The sequence below is a fragment of the Talaromyces atroroseus genome, assembly GCF_001907595.1.
Source record: "Talaromyces atroroseus strain IBT 11181 chromosome Unknown scaffold_2, whole genome shotgun sequence".
NCBI classification, from domain to species: domain Eukaryota; kingdom Fungi; phylum Ascomycota; class Eurotiomycetes; order Eurotiales; family Trichocomaceae; genus Talaromyces; species Talaromyces atroroseus.
In genome coordinates, this window is record NW_017971434.1 from 1,747,890 (window position 1) to 1,764,088 (window position 16,199).

At 46.8% G+C, this 16,199-nt stretch overlaps 6 protein-coding genes across 6 annotated transcripts, besides 1 other annotated feature; 4 read left to right on the forward strand and 2 right to left on the reverse strand.

The window, feature by feature from the left end:
- Window positions 1-37: 37 nt before the first annotated feature.
- UA08_02718 (Topoisomerase 1-associated factor 1) lies at window positions 38-3,783 on the forward strand (the record flags this gene model as incomplete). The annotated part of the gene is made up of 4 exons (XM_020264790.1): window positions 38-124; window positions 186-426; window positions 487-2,619; window positions 2,669-3,783. 4 exons carry the CDS (start codon window positions 38-40, stop codon window positions 3,781-3,783), a joined length of 3,576 nt encoding a protein of 1,191 aa, XP_020122610.1.
- Window positions 3,476-3,525: a repeat region (Identified by RepeatMasker using a combination of RepBase library and repeat library created with RepeatScout).
- Window positions 3,784-4,227: 444 nt separating the features above from the next.
- UA08_02719 (hypothetical protein) lies at window positions 4,228-5,226 on the forward strand (the record flags this gene model as incomplete). Its single annotated transcript, XM_020264791.1, has 1 exon — window positions 4,228-5,226. One exon carries the CDS (start codon window positions 4,228-4,230, stop codon window positions 5,224-5,226), a length of 999 nt encoding a protein of 332 aa, XP_020122613.1.
- A 207-nt stretch (window positions 5,227-5,433) lies between these two features.
- UA08_02720 (hypothetical protein) lies at window positions 5,434-6,992 on the reverse strand (the record flags this gene model as incomplete). The annotated part of the gene is made up of 3 exons (XM_020264793.1): window positions 5,434-6,667; window positions 6,718-6,805; window positions 6,869-6,992. The coding sequence occupies 3 exons, from the start codon at window positions 6,990-6,992 to the stop codon at window positions 5,434-5,436; spliced, it is 1,446 nt and encodes a 481-aa protein (XP_020122612.1).
- A 346-nt stretch (window positions 6,993-7,338) lies between these two features.
- UA08_02721 (putative esterase) lies at window positions 7,339-8,466 on the forward strand (the record flags this gene model as incomplete). The annotated part of the gene is made up of 10 exons (XM_020264794.1): window positions 7,339-7,365; window positions 7,423-7,463; window positions 7,538-7,550; window positions 7,656-7,721; window positions 7,807-7,849; window positions 7,928-7,999; window positions 8,079-8,125; window positions 8,187-8,205; window positions 8,261-8,339; window positions 8,394-8,466. The coding sequence occupies 10 exons, from the start codon at window positions 7,339-7,341 to the stop codon at window positions 8,464-8,466; spliced, it is 480 nt and encodes a 159-aa protein (XP_020122201.1).
- Window positions 8,467-8,763: 297 nt separating this feature from the next.
- UA08_02722 (hypothetical protein) lies at window positions 8,764-13,178 on the reverse strand (the record flags this gene model as incomplete). Its single annotated transcript, XM_020264795.1, has 4 exons — window positions 8,764-9,200; window positions 9,278-12,760; window positions 12,805-12,905; window positions 12,967-13,178. The coding sequence occupies 4 exons, from the start codon at window positions 13,176-13,178 to the stop codon at window positions 8,764-8,766; spliced, it is 4,233 nt and encodes a 1,410-aa protein (XP_020122200.1).
- A 362-nt stretch (window positions 13,179-13,540) lies between these two features.
- Window positions 13,541-15,854, forward strand: UA08_02723 (hypothetical protein; the record flags this gene model as incomplete). Its single annotated transcript, XM_020264796.1, has 7 exons — window positions 13,541-13,780; window positions 13,839-13,917; window positions 13,988-14,106; window positions 14,161-14,838; window positions 14,906-15,073; window positions 15,127-15,440; window positions 15,497-15,854. The coding sequence occupies 7 exons, from the start codon at window positions 13,541-13,543 to the stop codon at window positions 15,852-15,854; spliced, it is 1,956 nt and encodes a 651-aa protein (XP_020122199.1).
- Between the last annotated feature and the right edge of the window lie 345 nt (window positions 15,855-16,199).

Below are 16,199 nucleotides of genomic sequence, written 5' to 3' on the forward strand. Positions count from 1 at the left end.
GATAATGGAGTGATTATCAGCAGTGCGAGCCGTCACGATGGATCTCGACGCCGTTGCCGTTGGACAAGACGTCCAGGTCGTAGACCCGGAAGTGCGCGCGCATGTGTATAGTCTCGTTACTGCGGTCAGTGTTGATATTCCTTTGCAACAAGTCACATCATAAACGCTGACACAACACCCAACAGCTCGGAGGCTTCAATGGCGAGGATGTGTCGAAATACTCCATCGGAGACGACGCCTTGGCGTGTTTACGGGACATTAAGAAATGGCTGAGACTATACGATGAGAAGACGAATCGGTTGGATGTTGCACGGTGTCTTGGAGAGGCAAATCTCGTGAATGGCGATTTACTGCCAATTCTCTCCTTGTGGTTTGGTAATGGAGGTCACACTAAGAAACATATGACGCGGATTGCATTGGCATGCTGTATGGAACCCCGGTGATGAACTTGCAGTTGCGCACAAGTAGCTAACAAGTCTGCAATAGTGGAATTGTTGGTCCCGTTGACCTGGCCAGTGGAGATTCATAGTCAAATGACCGTCAACCACCATCGACATACACCATATCTGCAACAAGTTCAAGTACAATATAAACGAGGATTGCTCGACCAACATGCTGGAATGAACGTTTTGCGCTCTATTATTGGAATTGGACTGCCTAGCCTATCACTCCCAAAATCTGAGCGAACCAACAGAGACGAGGGGATCTTGAAATTAGTGTTGTATCTATTTCGGAATGTTGCCATGATTTCAGCACCCAAGGGCCTGGTTACCGACACGGACGAGGAAGAAATATCAAGGTCGGCAACTATAAACGCCTTTCAGCAGCAACAGGTTTTTGCGCTTTTGCTCACTATGTGCTCCAATATCAATGATGAATTCAGCTTCCAGGATGTCGTTCTGTTGGAAATTCTGTTTCACCTCGTCAAAGGTGTTAATGTACAGAAACTGTTCATGAACGATACAGAACGCAATGCAAAGCGCAATGATGAACTTGGCGATTTGTTGCAAAAGGAGTCCGGTGTCTCAAGAGAATATGCCAAAACTGCGCCGACACGTCACGGTCGCTTCGGAACCATGATTTGGGTGAAACGAGATGATGCAAAAGTTTCCACTGTCTCGGGACAAGACATTCTCAAGGATGGGCAGACTGCTTTCAATAAAATGGATCAGTCAAAGAAATGGAATCGTCCTAAGCATGGACGTCGACAACAAGAGGCTGAAGCTGCTAGCGGTGACTTCAGCTCAACCACACATCTTACACCCGCTGCATATATAAACCTCCGCACGTTTGTTGAAGAATTCTTGGACACAGGGTTCAACCCGCTTCTCACACATGTTCGAAAGGCCATTGAGCGCGAAGCTAATAGAGTCGTCGATATCAACACACGACAGTGGCTCTACCTGGTGGCTTGGTTTCTCCAAGCTGAACGCGAACGCCGCAGGTACCAGCAAAAGCAACATGAAAAGACTAAAGGGACATCAAAGGAGATTGAACCAGACAGTTTCTCTCTGGTGGCCGGCGTACTTAATCAAGAAACATTCGTCTTCCTCAACCGCGCCATGCAATATAGTTATGATAATAAGGAATGGCAAGACCTTAACGCAAATATGCGTTGCTTTACACAGATTCTCTTGACTGTCCAAGAAATGGCCGCTTCGCCTCTTGAGGAGGATCAGGAGATCGCAGAGAATATTCAAAATCGTATTTTCTATGAAGAAACCACACATGACCGAATTCTCTCTATTGTCAGAGGATATAACGATCAGGGGTTTGCTTACCTTGATGCATGCACCGAACTTGCTCACGTTTTCCTCAGGATGCTTGAAAACTACTCCAAAGAAAACGTAGACATGCAAGTGCGGTCAAAACGACGGTCAAAACGAGCAAAGAAAACAAACAGTGAAGGTCAAGATGAAGAGAACGTAGAAGAAAATGACTCGGAAGCCGAAGAGCTTGCTGATGCTGCTCGAGCGGTCAGGGAGCGTAAATTTGATTTCAAGCGGTTTTCAGCTAGGTTCTGCAGTCAGAAAAGTGTCGACACTTACGTTCTTTTCACCGCTTACTACCGGGAGCTTGACGATGAGCAACTGAAGCGTGCTCATCGATTTTTCTACAGAGTGGCTTTCAAGCAAGAACTAAGTACTCTGCTCTTTCGTGTCGACATCTTGAACCTTTTCTACCGCATGATCAAAGGGCCGGGATCGCTTGATTCCACCAAGCCAATATACAAAGATTGGCAAGAACTTGTGAAGCAATTAACTAGAAAAATGATAAAGAAGCTTGATGAACGCCCCGCCTTGTTCACAGAAATGCTCTTTAGCAAAGTCAACTCCACCCTGTTCTTCCTGGAATACGGCTACGAGAAGCAAACATTGTTTACCGGCGGTACAAGGCCGCCTGCCGAGCTTGAAGTCCACCCACGTGCAGGCACGTCTACGGACACGAAGCTGAATGTAGTTGTGGCGGCTTTGATCATGGATGGCCGAGCCGATCTAGCTAAGTGGCTTAGCGACTGCCTAGGTTCAGCAGCGAACGAACGCAGTTCCTGGGAGGCTGAACAAACCATACGTCAAGAGGAATCACCTGAAGCTGTTGTACCTCCCAGTCCTATCATAGGTATGCTTTATCGAGTATTTTTGAAGAGTATATGCTTACAATCTTTCAGAAATCCAGTCTAAGGATGATTCGATCCGGACAGCTATGTTCAGAAACGGGCGGATACGTCTGCTCATGAAATTAGTCGGACTAGAGCGTCTAGGAACAGAGGATGTCATGGGAGCCTCCTGGTTTGTACCATCTTCGCTAGACTCAGCTGCTCTTAGTGAAGTCAAGTCTGTTATTGACAAGGGACTTGAGAATCCTGTCACTGAGGTTGACGGACTCGATCCACGCGAACAACTACGGCGCAAGCCTATGGCTGAGCCTAGAGAAACTTTTCAAACCACGCTCGATGTTGATTTTGGCTCTGAATCTGAGGGAGAAGATGGAATTCCTGATGGACCACTTTTCCCTCCGAATATACGGTCCAAGTCTTCAAATGCGCTCGAGGAACTCAAAGAGAAGCGTCGCAAACGCCGTCAATCCAATAAAGAGAAAGAGCCACTAGACGATTCCACTATTGAAGAACGCCGGCGCAATCGCGAAGAGAATGCAAGAGCAAGGCAAGCTAAAATCAAAAGTGACTTGTTCGTTCACGACAGTGACGACGAATCGGATGAGGAGGCGGACAAAGAGTTCTTTGCGCGCGAAGAGGTTGGCAGGAAAGCCCAGGATCAACGCATTCGGGAAGCTCTTGTGTCTAAAGCGCTAGAAGAGGATGATGCTTCTTCTTCCACTGAGCAACCACGGAGCAAGAAGACCAATCGTCGTAAAAGGCGCAGCATTGATGGTGATGATCATGGTGAAAAGAATACTAGCAATAAAGCCCTAAAGAAACCGCGAGTCAGTATAGGTGGTTTCGAGCTGAGTGAAAACGACGACGACGACGATGATGATGATGAAGACGACGATGTCTTGATGACGGGACTCAGCGATAATCATCATGGATCATCAAAAGGCGCCTCTACCAGCCGAGAGGATGGCGAGCACGACACTCCTCCGACCTCAGCAGAGCATGAGGAATGGGACCTCGATAAAGAGTTGAATAATCACAAGGATCTGGAGCAAGATGCTGCTATTGGGACAACAGCGCATGCTAACGATTCCGAGGAAGATGCTCCAGTTGCAAGCAACCGCCGACGAGGGCGGGCTGGCTTTGTGTTTGATAGCGACTCGGAATAGTATGATCTACAATATTAGACGCCTACTCGAGAACTGTGTATGATTCATTCAAGGTTATATGTTAATTATTAAATGAGTGATGACAGTAATTCGGACTGCTTGTTTCATGCACGTAGCCGTGTACCCCTTGATAAGTGACTATCAGTAAACAAGAACAACGCTGTACATGTAACTCAGATGAACAATCCCTACAAGAGAAGCGAGAAGCCAGAGACATGTCAAACCAGGACACTTTGGAGGGGCTCGAGAGAGAATTTGTTTACTCCATACAGTGAGTCATTCACCGAACGTCCGCTTGATTAGCTCATCTATATATGACACACCAGAATTTTAATCGATGGCACAATTCTTTGTCTCAATTCTTCCAATTCCCCATCCTCCCTCAGATCATCTATACAGGATTACGAAAAATCTCACAAGAAAAAAAAAAATAAGGTATCTAAAATGGCCGCGGCACAAACAATTCCCTACGTTACCCTAGACGTCTTCACCAAGGACGTCTTCAAGGGGAATCCGCTGGGCGTTGTCTTCCTCCCAACCCCAACAGCCCTAACTCAGACACAGAAGCAACTCATCTCTAAAGAGTTCAATTACTCAGAAACAATCTTTGTGCATCCAATTGACAAACAAAACTCGCCAAGTCAGCGAAGAATCGACATCTTCACTACCAAGCAAGAACTTCCATTCGCAGGACACCCGACTGTTGGCGCTGCATCGTGGATTCTATATCTTTCTCCCGATGCCTCAGTGCAACATGTGAATACCATCCTGACTAAAGCCGGCCCGATTCCGATCTCGCTGAAGCCATCGGGTGATGAGGTTACGGCTCTGATCCCTCATGATGTAAGAATTCATCAGAAAAGGTTCCCTGCGGAAGAGCTATTACGCCTCCATCCTTCACTCAAGCCGTTTCTTTCAAACGGCTCCGTTGCCGAAGAGGCGCAGCAGGGATTTCCCATCGTGTCCATTGTCAAGGGCATGGCGCAGGTGCATGTTCAACTACCAAGTCTGGAGGCCCTTGCTGCTGTTACAGCGGCTTCGGGGGGAGAGTTTGTGGCCGACGACGATGTGAGTCAGGGCGGCTACTTGGATGACGGATGGGGTGGACGCGGCCTTGTGGTAATATATTTCCATGTCAGGGACGTCGTGGATGAAGTCACAGGCAAGACGGTTATCAGGACAAGGATGTTGCTTGAGTCAGAGGAAGACCCGGCAACGGGGAGTGCAGCAAGCGGTTTGGTGGCATACCTGGCTTTGAGCGATGCTTCTAAGGGAGCAAAGGCTGATCGCTATCAAGACTTTTACGTTGTGCAGGGCGTAGAAATGGGCCGAAGAAGTGATATTGGTCTGCGAGTCGGTTTGAAATCTGACGGTACGGGGATTGAGTCGGTAGAGCTGAGTGGAAGCTCGGTGAAAGTCGCAGAGGGAGAAATAAGAGTATAGAATTTGTTAATTTTTTTTTCCAATTGTTTGCACTCTCGTGTATTAATTGAGTAGGTATATTTTGCGATTTGATATGCAATAATACATGAAATATAATTCAAGTCACAGCATTGTGTGCGTTCGTTTGGCTTCATATAAGTCTCAATAACCAAACGGCTTGTTTTCTTCCTTGGTAGAACTGCGGCAAATTTTGCGCTCATCGACCCCTCAAGTTGCTCTACTTTTTAAGAATGAGACTATCTGTTCGTAACGAGTTACGAAAAACATCCGCTTGCGGTCCGACTTCCAGACCAGTACTCCAATTTCCTCCGCATATCGGCATGGCCCTTCGTATTCGGCGAGGGAGGCAAAATCTTTGAATAAAAATCCAGCAGTGGCTTTGACGCGGTCTCTCTCAAGCTGCCACAAACGAATCTGATCGACTACCGTTGGGGGAAGGACTGATCGTGGCAAGCCAGCGGTATTTGAAGTTGATTTGACTGCGCTTTCTTTCCGCATCTGAGGATGCGCGTGTGTAGAGAGATAGGAAATGATTTGATCGGCTGTGATACCCATTTCCACTGCACGACGGATGGATTGTCGCGTTATTTTACCAGTAACTAGGTTCGGGAAACGGTACTTGAGCGTGGTGAATAGAGCAATGAGAGAGATCTGTAGAGGTGACGAGGTGTACGCATAAAGGCGGTAGTTTGTTTCAATGATTATGAACCCTGATCCGGGTTCTTCCGTGGCTGCGTTTGTCTGCGCAGATAATGCGCTTGACATCGTATTGCTGAGGGCACTCGAATCTGAGGTAAGCGTAGTTGCAAGTCGGGTAGGATAAAAACGATCGGCTTCTGATGCAGGCGAGTGCTGGTATACGATCCCAAAGTCCGTCAGGTCAGTCAAAGAACGCAGCTGGCTAGTTGTGAGATGCTTCTTTTCGTAAGACTGCCCAAGTTCAAGGCTACTCAGAAGAAATATAAAAGAAAGCACTTCGACGTCATTAACTTGCAACGCTTTGGCACTCTCAACATAGAGAATAATGATTTGCCAGACTTGGGTGTTGACATCTTGCAGCACAAAGGCGAACCCATCCTGGGTGATATCGACTCTCCCGTGGTGAATTTCGACAAGATGGCCAGCCTGTAAAAGCTGTTTAACACCCCGACTGAGGTTGACAGTATCCCGGACACCAGGTCCACCGGTCCCAACCATGTATCCAAGAACGCCCTCCCACTGCTTTCTGGCATATTCGTCCAGATCTGCAACAGAGACTGGATTCGGGTCGGGGGTCGAGCAAGGCACACCAAAAGACTGGGAATTCTCTGCGCCAGTGAGGGCTTGTCGTAGGGATGAGGCAAAAGGGTTCGTCACCATGTACGCTCGGACCTGGTTCGAAGTCACCGTGTTTGTCATGATGTGTAATCGTCCGAGGATGGATATGGCATGGTCCCTCTCTCTTCTTTGTGTTAGCTCTTCCATCCGACAAAGGAGTTTTCAATAACTCACTTTTTGCTATCCGCTTTGATCCATAACTCCAGATCTGCAGCAGGGAGAGGCTCTCGCATGTAGAGCAAGGCCATTACAAGGCATTTTGCTGCGACCCATCATCAGTCAGATTAAGAGGTCGGCCTTGTTAGATCAACAGTAGGAAACACACCAAGTTCAGGCAGCATGCGCCGAAATATCGCAAGGGCCGTAGATGGCTGCTGGTACAGCTTTTGAAATGTGAGGCCAGGCAGCTGCTCCAGATATTCAAATGATCGATTGGTTGAGGCGGCCATTTCGCCTGTACGCTCAGCTCAGGCTTCCCGCCGTGCTATGCAGATCAAGGTGCTCTCATGGCGCGTTGCCAAGCTGGAGGAGAGCTCGGGACTGACGAGAAGGGCTGGGAATCCGTTGAGTTGCAAGCCTTTCTATTTGAACTGCGTCGTGAGTTTAGGGCAAGCAGTTTCTTTGGCTCGCAAGAAGAAATGCTGAGATGGTACGGTAGCCGCAGCGGCCAATCGCGCAGCCCGGCTGCTTTGAGGCTCAGCCCGCAACGTCATTGGACGATAATCTGCCGGTCTATCATCGTCGTCGTCGTCTTGTTGTTGTTGTTGTTTTTACTACTCTGTGCATTGAGCAAAAATGTCTGCTTTAAAGTTTGTCAATTCTGTGAGTCCCGTTTTCGAGCTTTTGCCTGCCAGCCCTCCAACTAATACTCGTATGTAGGTATGGCAATCCTTCCGGGCTACGTCCGGGTTAGAGCCGAGGTAGGTGGACTATGAGCCCGGCCATCTAGATGGAAACAAGACGTAGTAACGCCGCAATGGCTTCGCCTTTTTAGGCTTCTAGATGGTGTAAGTACTAGGCTCTGTTATTTACACATATTTTTATGATTTTCGATATTAGTCACCTCTTCCTGACGGCGTAATACACGTGCTGACTCGGAAATATAAATATAGCTGAGAGTGACCGCTGCTCGCCCTGGCGTTGTGAATTTCGAGCTTGACATTCAGAAAGAGCATACGGTATGATAATTTTACCTGTGACACTCGAATCTGACCCTGTTGGAATTCATCTAGTGTTTGTCGCCTGGCTAAGACTTAACAACAGAACAGATTAAATATCCTCCATGGCGGAACCATTGCTAGTATGGGTACGTTAAACGCACAAAGACCCCAATAAAGGTTTTGGAATATCTCCAACAGAGCTAATTATGGATGAAAACAACCAGTTGATCTGGGCGGATCACTAGCAGTTGCCTCTCGAGGGCTCTTTGCTACCGGTGTTTCAACAGATCTAAATGGTAGGCAAAGTCTTTTTCCCGGTCTTTATAATGGATCAATTCATTCATGGTTCTCGACATACTAAAATTACTTGCCTAGTCACCTACTTGAGTTCTGGGGGAAAAGTGGGAGACAAGATCAGAGCTGTGAGTGTCCAAATGTTAATAACTAGAGCTGGCATTAATAATCACTGATGTAAACTCTCAGGAGGTTTCATGTGATAAGTGTAAATCACCCACTATCGTCATACATCTGCTGTGATACAACTGACACTTGTATAGTTGGAAAAACACTTGCATATACCTCCATCAAATTCTTGAATAGCAAAGATGAAGTATTCGCCCGTGGCAGTCATACAAAGTAAGAAAGATACCTACTCGCAAATCAGTTCCTCCCTACTGACCAGAACAACAGATTCGTTGCCCTTGCTTTTAAAGATCCTCAGAACATCGTGGATGAGCTCAAGCCATCCAAGGAATCTTCGTGAATCAGGTTGACGATTCCGTAAAGCATCGCCAGGTTTAGTTAAAGGCCGAATGATTAGAAATGAAGCGATGGCGGTTATCAACTTTTTTCTTTTTGTCTATAGATAGATAGTCTCGGTACACGATAATATAGTACACCTGTCAACGTGCAAAATGTCCGTCTGCATGAACGTAAGAAGATCTTGTCCCTCACGTGAACCAAAGCGTAAATTATGGGGTGAAAAATGTCGAAAAGCTTTTTTACATCTATTCTTTTTATGAAGGGAAAAAAAAAGCCAACGCTCTTTTGGGCACCAGAATTACACATGTTGTTGGATAGTGAGGTCTTTGTTGTCGTCTGCGCCTGCCATAATTTCGTCCTCGTCGGCCTCTTCATCGTATTTGTCTGGAATATCGGCAGTACTGGCCAGAGTCTCCACACCCAATGCTTTCATTTTTGCCTGGGTCATTTCAAAGACATATTGCCCTAAATGCTCCAAACCTTCCATCGCCGTACCCTCAACACCATCCTTCTGGAGACGTGTGGTGGGATACATCTCTCCAGGGGCGAGCATCAACTTATCAGCCCGTTTAGTGAAAATGTCAAATGCTGGCTTTAGCTCATAACATGACGCAAAAACATCCAGTCGCCCAAGGACGTACAATCCCAGCCTGGCTCGTGACAATGCAACAGTTAGGCGGCGGACATCACGTAGGTAACCCACTGTTCGCGTACGAACTAAAGAAAGAATAACATCTAGGACCAAGTTAGTATAATTTTCTCTAAAACCCAACAGGGCGAGGTAGGAGGAGAGGGTTATAGAATAATCTTACAATCATTCTGCTCGCCTTGATATTTATCAACTGTCGTAACTATTTTAGGCAAACCGAACAAGGGATTCTTTGTGCATCGGTGATTGAGCACGTCCCTTATAAGTGCTCTCTGTCCCGCATAAGTTGTAAGAATAGAAATCTTGGAAGCAGGATATCCTAGAAGTCGCATGTACTGAAATATGGCAACAGCATACTCGGCTTCTCCAAGGTTCTGTATGAAGTGTGGGACTGGCTCCCTTTCGCCGACACCTTGGTAATCTGGCACATTGATGAATTGGTAGTCGAAAGCAAAGCCTGCATTTGCTCTCTTATATTCCTCCGCTTCCTCAAGTATAGGCAGGTGGCCGAGAGTTTGATATCGCCACTTGAAAAGATCCGCAATGCTAGGCCGCGCTCGGCCTTGCTGGTCGAGCGTAATAGTCGGCACACCCAATCGGACTAGCCTGAGGAAAAGGCTCTGTTCAAAGTTGGCATACTGTCTAGATGCAAGATTCTGCACGATGGGCGAGTTCTGGTAATGATCACCGCACAGGACTACCCGTTTCAAAGGCAGTTGCTCTTTTTCCATATTTTGCAAAGCAAAAGGAATGAATGTCTCAATTTCGGTAATTTGTGCTGCCTCTTCCATTATTACATTATCATAATGGAACCCTAACTCAGCAATTTCCTGTCGGCGCATTGCTGCATGGGTCGATGTCATCGCAATAATCCTGGCTTCCTTAATGAGCAGATAATTGGCACGATCTCGAGGTTGCCTTAGAATCTCAAAAGGCCGGATATCTTCTAGTTCGGAGAATATCTTGTTAATGTGGCGCTGTGCGCCCGATGCGGCATCCAGGACATCATCCTTGGAGCTCCCTGGAGTGAAGAGAGTATTTGGCGCATTTGAAAAGTATGAATGGAAAGGGAAAGAGACTACAATATCCTCCACAGAAGCCTGCTCTGTGCGTGCTTTATCCCAGAACTTTGTCCATGCTGGCCGAATATAGACTGTGTTGAAGTAATCAGCTGTCTCACAAGAATTGCCATGCGCGCCTAGAGCTCCAATTGAAGTTGCTAATCGATCAACCTCTGATAGTAGATGTGTGCGGTTTTCAAGAAAAGATTCCACTCGTCCATATTTGCTATAGCTGGTCTCTGCCTCTAGCTCTTCTTCGCCATGACCCAGTCGGAGAAGGTGGCGCTGGTCAATATCAAGAGAGACGATTTTTTGGAAAAGTTGGTTCAGAGCCTGATTGCTGTGCGCAATTAAAAGGGTGCGTTCGGAAGGAAAATTGTGATAGATGTTGTTTATGATCTGTGTTGCCACGTCCGTCTTTCCTGTGCCAGGAGGACCGACAATAACTGTCAACCCGGGTTGGGTTCCTGATGTGATTGCTTCCACTTGTGCTGGGGTAAAGCGGATGGAATTTAGCTTCGGGGCATCAATGGGATATGGTCCAGGATTTGGAGGCTTGTACGTCGACACATTGATAGAGCCAGACTCGGTCTGAGTTTCTACTTGACCGCGTCGGCGTTTCTTCGAGGTATTGCTAGTGCTGGAATCATGAGGTTCATCTGCAATCTGAAGAACATACGGGGGACCGAAGCTTGAAGATTCCTTGCCTGAAGGTTCAATTGTCTTCCCAGGAAAACTCTCCACTAGATGCTGCCAATCCAAGAATGTGTCTCTGAAGTCGACAGAGTTAACACGATTCGCAAGCTCAGTATAGCAGGCGCTGGCTGGATCACCATAACCAAGAAAGATCTCTTGAAGCCAAGATGGAAGTGCAATATCCGAAGTGATAAGTTGTTGCATTGTTTGAAGCATAGGTTTGAAATTATTTTCCCTCCCTTTTCTTCTTACAACAACATTGATCAATGGGTAAACATCTCGCTTGCCTTTAGATAATTTATCGCTATCAGCTTGAAATGTGGCTGCATCAAGATTCAACAGCAATCTCCTAATTCGTGGCCGACGAGTGAAGCCATTTTCAGAATTTTGTTGAGGTTCACGTAGTGCACGGCCATTTTCGTCCAAAACTTGTACGACATCTGCTGTACGAATGTGCGTAAGACTAGGGCGATCCGTCAAGTTCAGAGTCGTTGAAGTCGCCGGAGAAGATATTGCAAGCAAGAAAACAGTATCGTCTGGCCGGAGAGATTCCCATTCCTTCCGTATGTTGTCCGCGAGTCGGCCCACTTCTAAGGTGATTTCAGCACGAACAAAAGCTGGCTTTGAAGACCCGACCTTAGGTGGAGCAACTTCAATGATTGCTGGCTTGGAGATGGGAATTGCCATCCTAGAGAATCCGTCAAATGCAACTTCGCGAGTTGATCTGTTTACTCGGGGCTGCAATCGTTTCACAACAGCCTCTAGATCCTTTCGAATAGCGAAGAAGGCTTCTGATCGATATAGCATAAAGGACCGCCACAGAAAATCCCCCAAACTTAGGTATTGAAGATTAAGCTTGGGAAGAGCAAGAGGCCGTGATCCATCGTAAATTTCGTTTCGCAGCAGGGCAGGCTCATACAAACTCTCTTCAGTGGGCAATATACTTAAATCGGCGGCTGATTCTTGAAACGAAGGTTTCTTTTCGAAATAAGACACCAGAATCTCGAGATACAATTGGCGATGGGTAGTCACTTGACATTGCGTTGGATAGCCAGTCCTAAACCCAAGACGTTCACAGAGATCCTGAAGCTCCGTATCATTCAACGCGGACAGACTCCCCTCAAGTTCTGAGCGCCGCTCAATAGATCCATAATTGGATAAAGCAAGAATGGTGAGTTTGTCCTTGAAATGTCTGATAGCAGTCCTTTGGAGCCGTGCCAGCCGTTGACAATGGATGTCGTATATTGTTTGCATGGACAAAGGTTCGCCAGTGTAGTCATCGATTGCAAAATTCATGAAGTGTTGTAACAATGCAGAAAAGTCACGTATTAAGGAATTATCCGGAGAGTTGTACAGCTTTGAAAGTCGAATAATTGCAAGAATATTCAAGTCTTGCAAGAGGGTATTAACATATCTTCTTGTTGGAAGCTGACTGTTCAGGTCCACGAGCAACTCAAGGAATCTTTCACAGTATCGTATATTGTCGGCTTGGGTTTGTTCTGGAGTACTGAGTTTCTGGAGGAAGTCCAGAATCAATGTGTAAAGCCATGATCTCTCGAATCGAATCTTTGCCTTCATCGGTTCATCAGCTGCTTCATATCGTTTGGCTGCTGCGCGCCATGCCTTTTTCAAAATGGGTGCTTTGTCCAGAATTTGATTCCTTGTTGTCTCGTTATATAGGTTGTGCCAGATAGAAATTGAGACCAATGGCGCGCATTCTTTCCTAATCAGGTTATTCTCAAGAGACTGGAAGCCACTGATTATGAACGACAAAACTGAAAGCCTTGAGAACGTCGACAGGGATGAGTCGAGACTCAAGGAAAGAATGCGATGGAAGAGATCCGCGAAGCTATCAGGACGATCGGCAAAATGCTCTAAGAAATTTGCATCTGTTAATAAAGGTAAACAGAAAGTGTTCCCTTAGTTATCTTACCCCATATCGGCAGATGCTCGCCCTTTTTGACTCCCACAACGACGGCAATCAAGAGTACGTGATGGTTCGATGCGTCGTCTGTGTAAGCGGGCCAGAGATACCTAGCATGTGTAAGTATTAAGTAAACCTTGCCAAGTAGACCGCAGATGCCCTTTCACTCACTTTTCCAAGATATTCAGATTTTCCAGCGTCAGTAGCGAGCGGGCAGAGAATCCTTCAGCTTCCAACGGATCCCAGATCTCGTTTTTGAGGACATCTTGTTTGGCCTTGCGAATTTTGCTCTGCTTCAACCAATGCTTCTGCGCGAGGACTACCCAACGGTCGTCCCCCTGCAGATCAGAAACAGACGGTCTGGTTTCGAGCTTCTGCGCCATCGCAGAAGAAATCCCTAATCCCAGTGCTCGCTGTACAATAAAACTCGGCGCAGCTTGGAGATGGTCGAGTGCACTCTAGCAGCAGGCGCGAAAAGCAAGCAACTACGGATGCTTTAAGTTTAGCGTATTCCGTGCAGGTCCCGCCAGGCGCTCGCCGCCTGGATCTGCCAGCGGCGCCGATTGGTGACGGCTTGCTTTGAGCTTTTTTGTCAGTCAATCATCACTAACTATCGTTGTTATATTCGCTGACAGGCTTCATTGATATAGCTGGCCTTTCCTGGTTGCCGTCTACTATATGATTGCTGCATAATGACATAATAGTACAACGGGGTCCGGCGTCGCGAACTGAGCTACGAACGAAGATGTCAGGCACAGCTATCGACTCTGCAGTCGAATATCGCGGTCTGGTTCGAGATTTATTGGCGAGAGCAACAGAGGTTAAGAAAAGTCACGGTGTCGAACCGCCTATCACAGAAGCGAATCTCGGCGATCTGGCGGCGCGCGTGCTTCTGAAGAACGGTGACGCCCTGTCGGAATCAAACAAACAACTTAATTATGCCGCGGTTGAGACTGCATTTCGAGAAAAGTTCTACGAGTTGCTGGTAACTGAAAAGTCTGTGTCGTGTCATTTGACATACCTGTGACTGACGATTGTTATAGGCCTCAACCTCGATAGACGATCCTGCTTTTGTCAACATTTGGAATCTTCTCGATATCGTCTCGATTTTCTCGGATAATGGTTGGTGCTTTATTCGTCTTGAAGGATTCATGTGATCTTGAAACTGATTCGATGTGGTGTGGGAATACAGAACAATGCGAAGCGGGCTTGATCTTCTGGCTTATCGAAGAACTTCTTGACAGTCAAACAGTCGATGGGTGTCGCAAAGTTTTTGACTACCTGGAGTCGCGCAGGGAGATCAATACGGCAGTATGGACTAGTTGGAAATACATCTCTCTGGGGTCTATGCTAACTCGGTCTTAGAAACACTTCGAATCAAAGAAACTGATTATTCTACGATCGTGTAACGAGCTACTTCGCCGGCTTTCGAGAGCAGAAGATACCGTTTTTTGCGGCCGGGTATTTATCTATATGTTTCAGAGCTTTCCGCTCGGAGATAAAAGTTCAGTCAATCTTCGAGGAGAGTTTCATACTGAAAATGTTACTACATTCGACGATATTGTTGAGAAATCTCAAGATGTTGTCATGGAGAACGGGCCCACCGAAGCAAAAGGCGAGGGAGCGGAAGAGGGTTCTCAAATTGCACAGGGTGATAAGATAGATGAGAACGAAGCTGCTCAATCTACGAAGGGTGCAACTCCCAAACCGGCGGATGCTGGTGTTAATGGACAAAAGGAGGGCGAAAATTCCAAAACAGTTGATCTGAATGCGCTCTATCCCATCTTCTGGGGACTGCAGGCCTTCTTCTCAGCACCAACCAGGCTATTTGATGCCCAGAACTTTGCATCATTTCGTTCGGGTCTAGAGACAACACTATCTACCTTCAAGTTGATGAATACGGATATCGACACATGGAGCACTACAAAGGCTCCAGACGAGCTTCGTAGGGGACTGAAGCGCAAGCGCAATGACGAGGGAGTGGACATCTCAAGCAGCTTCAACCCCAAATATCTAACGAGTCGCGAGCTTTTTGACTTGGAGGTAAGACGGGTCTAGTGTAATTGAGCCTGTTTTTGTGATATATCCTTGCTGAACTGCGTGTCTTTAGGTTAATGATATTGCATTTCGACGCCATGTTCTAGTTCAGGCATTGATCCTGCTAGATTTTGTTCTATCTCTGACAACGCAAGCACGTCAAAGGCTTATGAAATTAGTGCAGCCCGGAAAGGCTCTAAACAAGACAGTGCTCTACCAATACACTGTCAGTGAGGAGGATGTAAGTATCTCAACCATCACTTAGCCTTCATGTGCTGACTACTTTTATGAAAGGCCAAATGGGCAGCGCAGACCCGAGACATCGTTGCAGATTACTTACAACAAGGAATTGACGGGAAATTTTACTACCGAATGGTTGATACCGTTCTTTCTCGGGATAAGAACTGGGTACGCTGGAAGGTCGAGAATTGTCCACCCATTGAAAAACCAGCGATTGAAACGGACGCCTATTTCCAGGCCCGGACGAACGCACTCAAGGTGTATTCCAGCAAGCGTTTGAGACCCTCACCTATGGGCTCGCTTGATCTCACATTTTTGTCCGAAGGAGACAGTACTTCTAGCCTGGAACAATTGAAAGACCCAGATCGGTAATGACAGTCTTACTATCTGAATTGATTCTCATTTGCTGACTTTGTTTCATTAGATATAGCACCCCTGCTCCCGATTCGTTCATGATGGGAATCGTGGATGATGAGTTTGATATTGATATGGCCAAAGAAAAGGATGAGAAGGAAGCTGCAGAACGAGCGAAGGCGAGCAAATTATGGCGAACACTACGCTTAACCTCGAGAAGCAAGCTTTTTGAGTTTGAGAAAATCGAGGATGGGAAGAAAATCAATCTACTGTTCGAGAAGACAACGGAAGAGCCAAAGGAAGAATCTAAGGAGCTCTCGTCAGAAGAGCAAAAGAAGACAGATAATCCCGGAGATGCCAAAAACGAGCAGCCGCCTACGCCGTCCGAGACACAGGCGCAACAGGCTGATGGTGCTACGGCGACGTAATCAATTTGAATGCTACAATATATGCAGCAAACTCAATTGACATGCCGCGCTTTTGCGCTGGATCAACCTCTTTTTTTATCGCCCAATTCCCTACCGTGGCATGCTTCTCGCGTTTCCTCAAACGTCCCAGCGCCGATATATCCCATGATAAGAGTAGCGATTCCACATTCCGAGGCTGTTTGAATTAAGGATGGCTATTTCCCTGCAATGAACAGCCTGGAAAGCAGCACTACGGGTGACGGGTCTTCTCGAACAGACGTGGCAACTGCCCTGTACGATGTATTTCTAGCACAACATTTGACGGTGCTGGTCGTCACCCTGACATTCCAGCATAGTCCGCTCTTA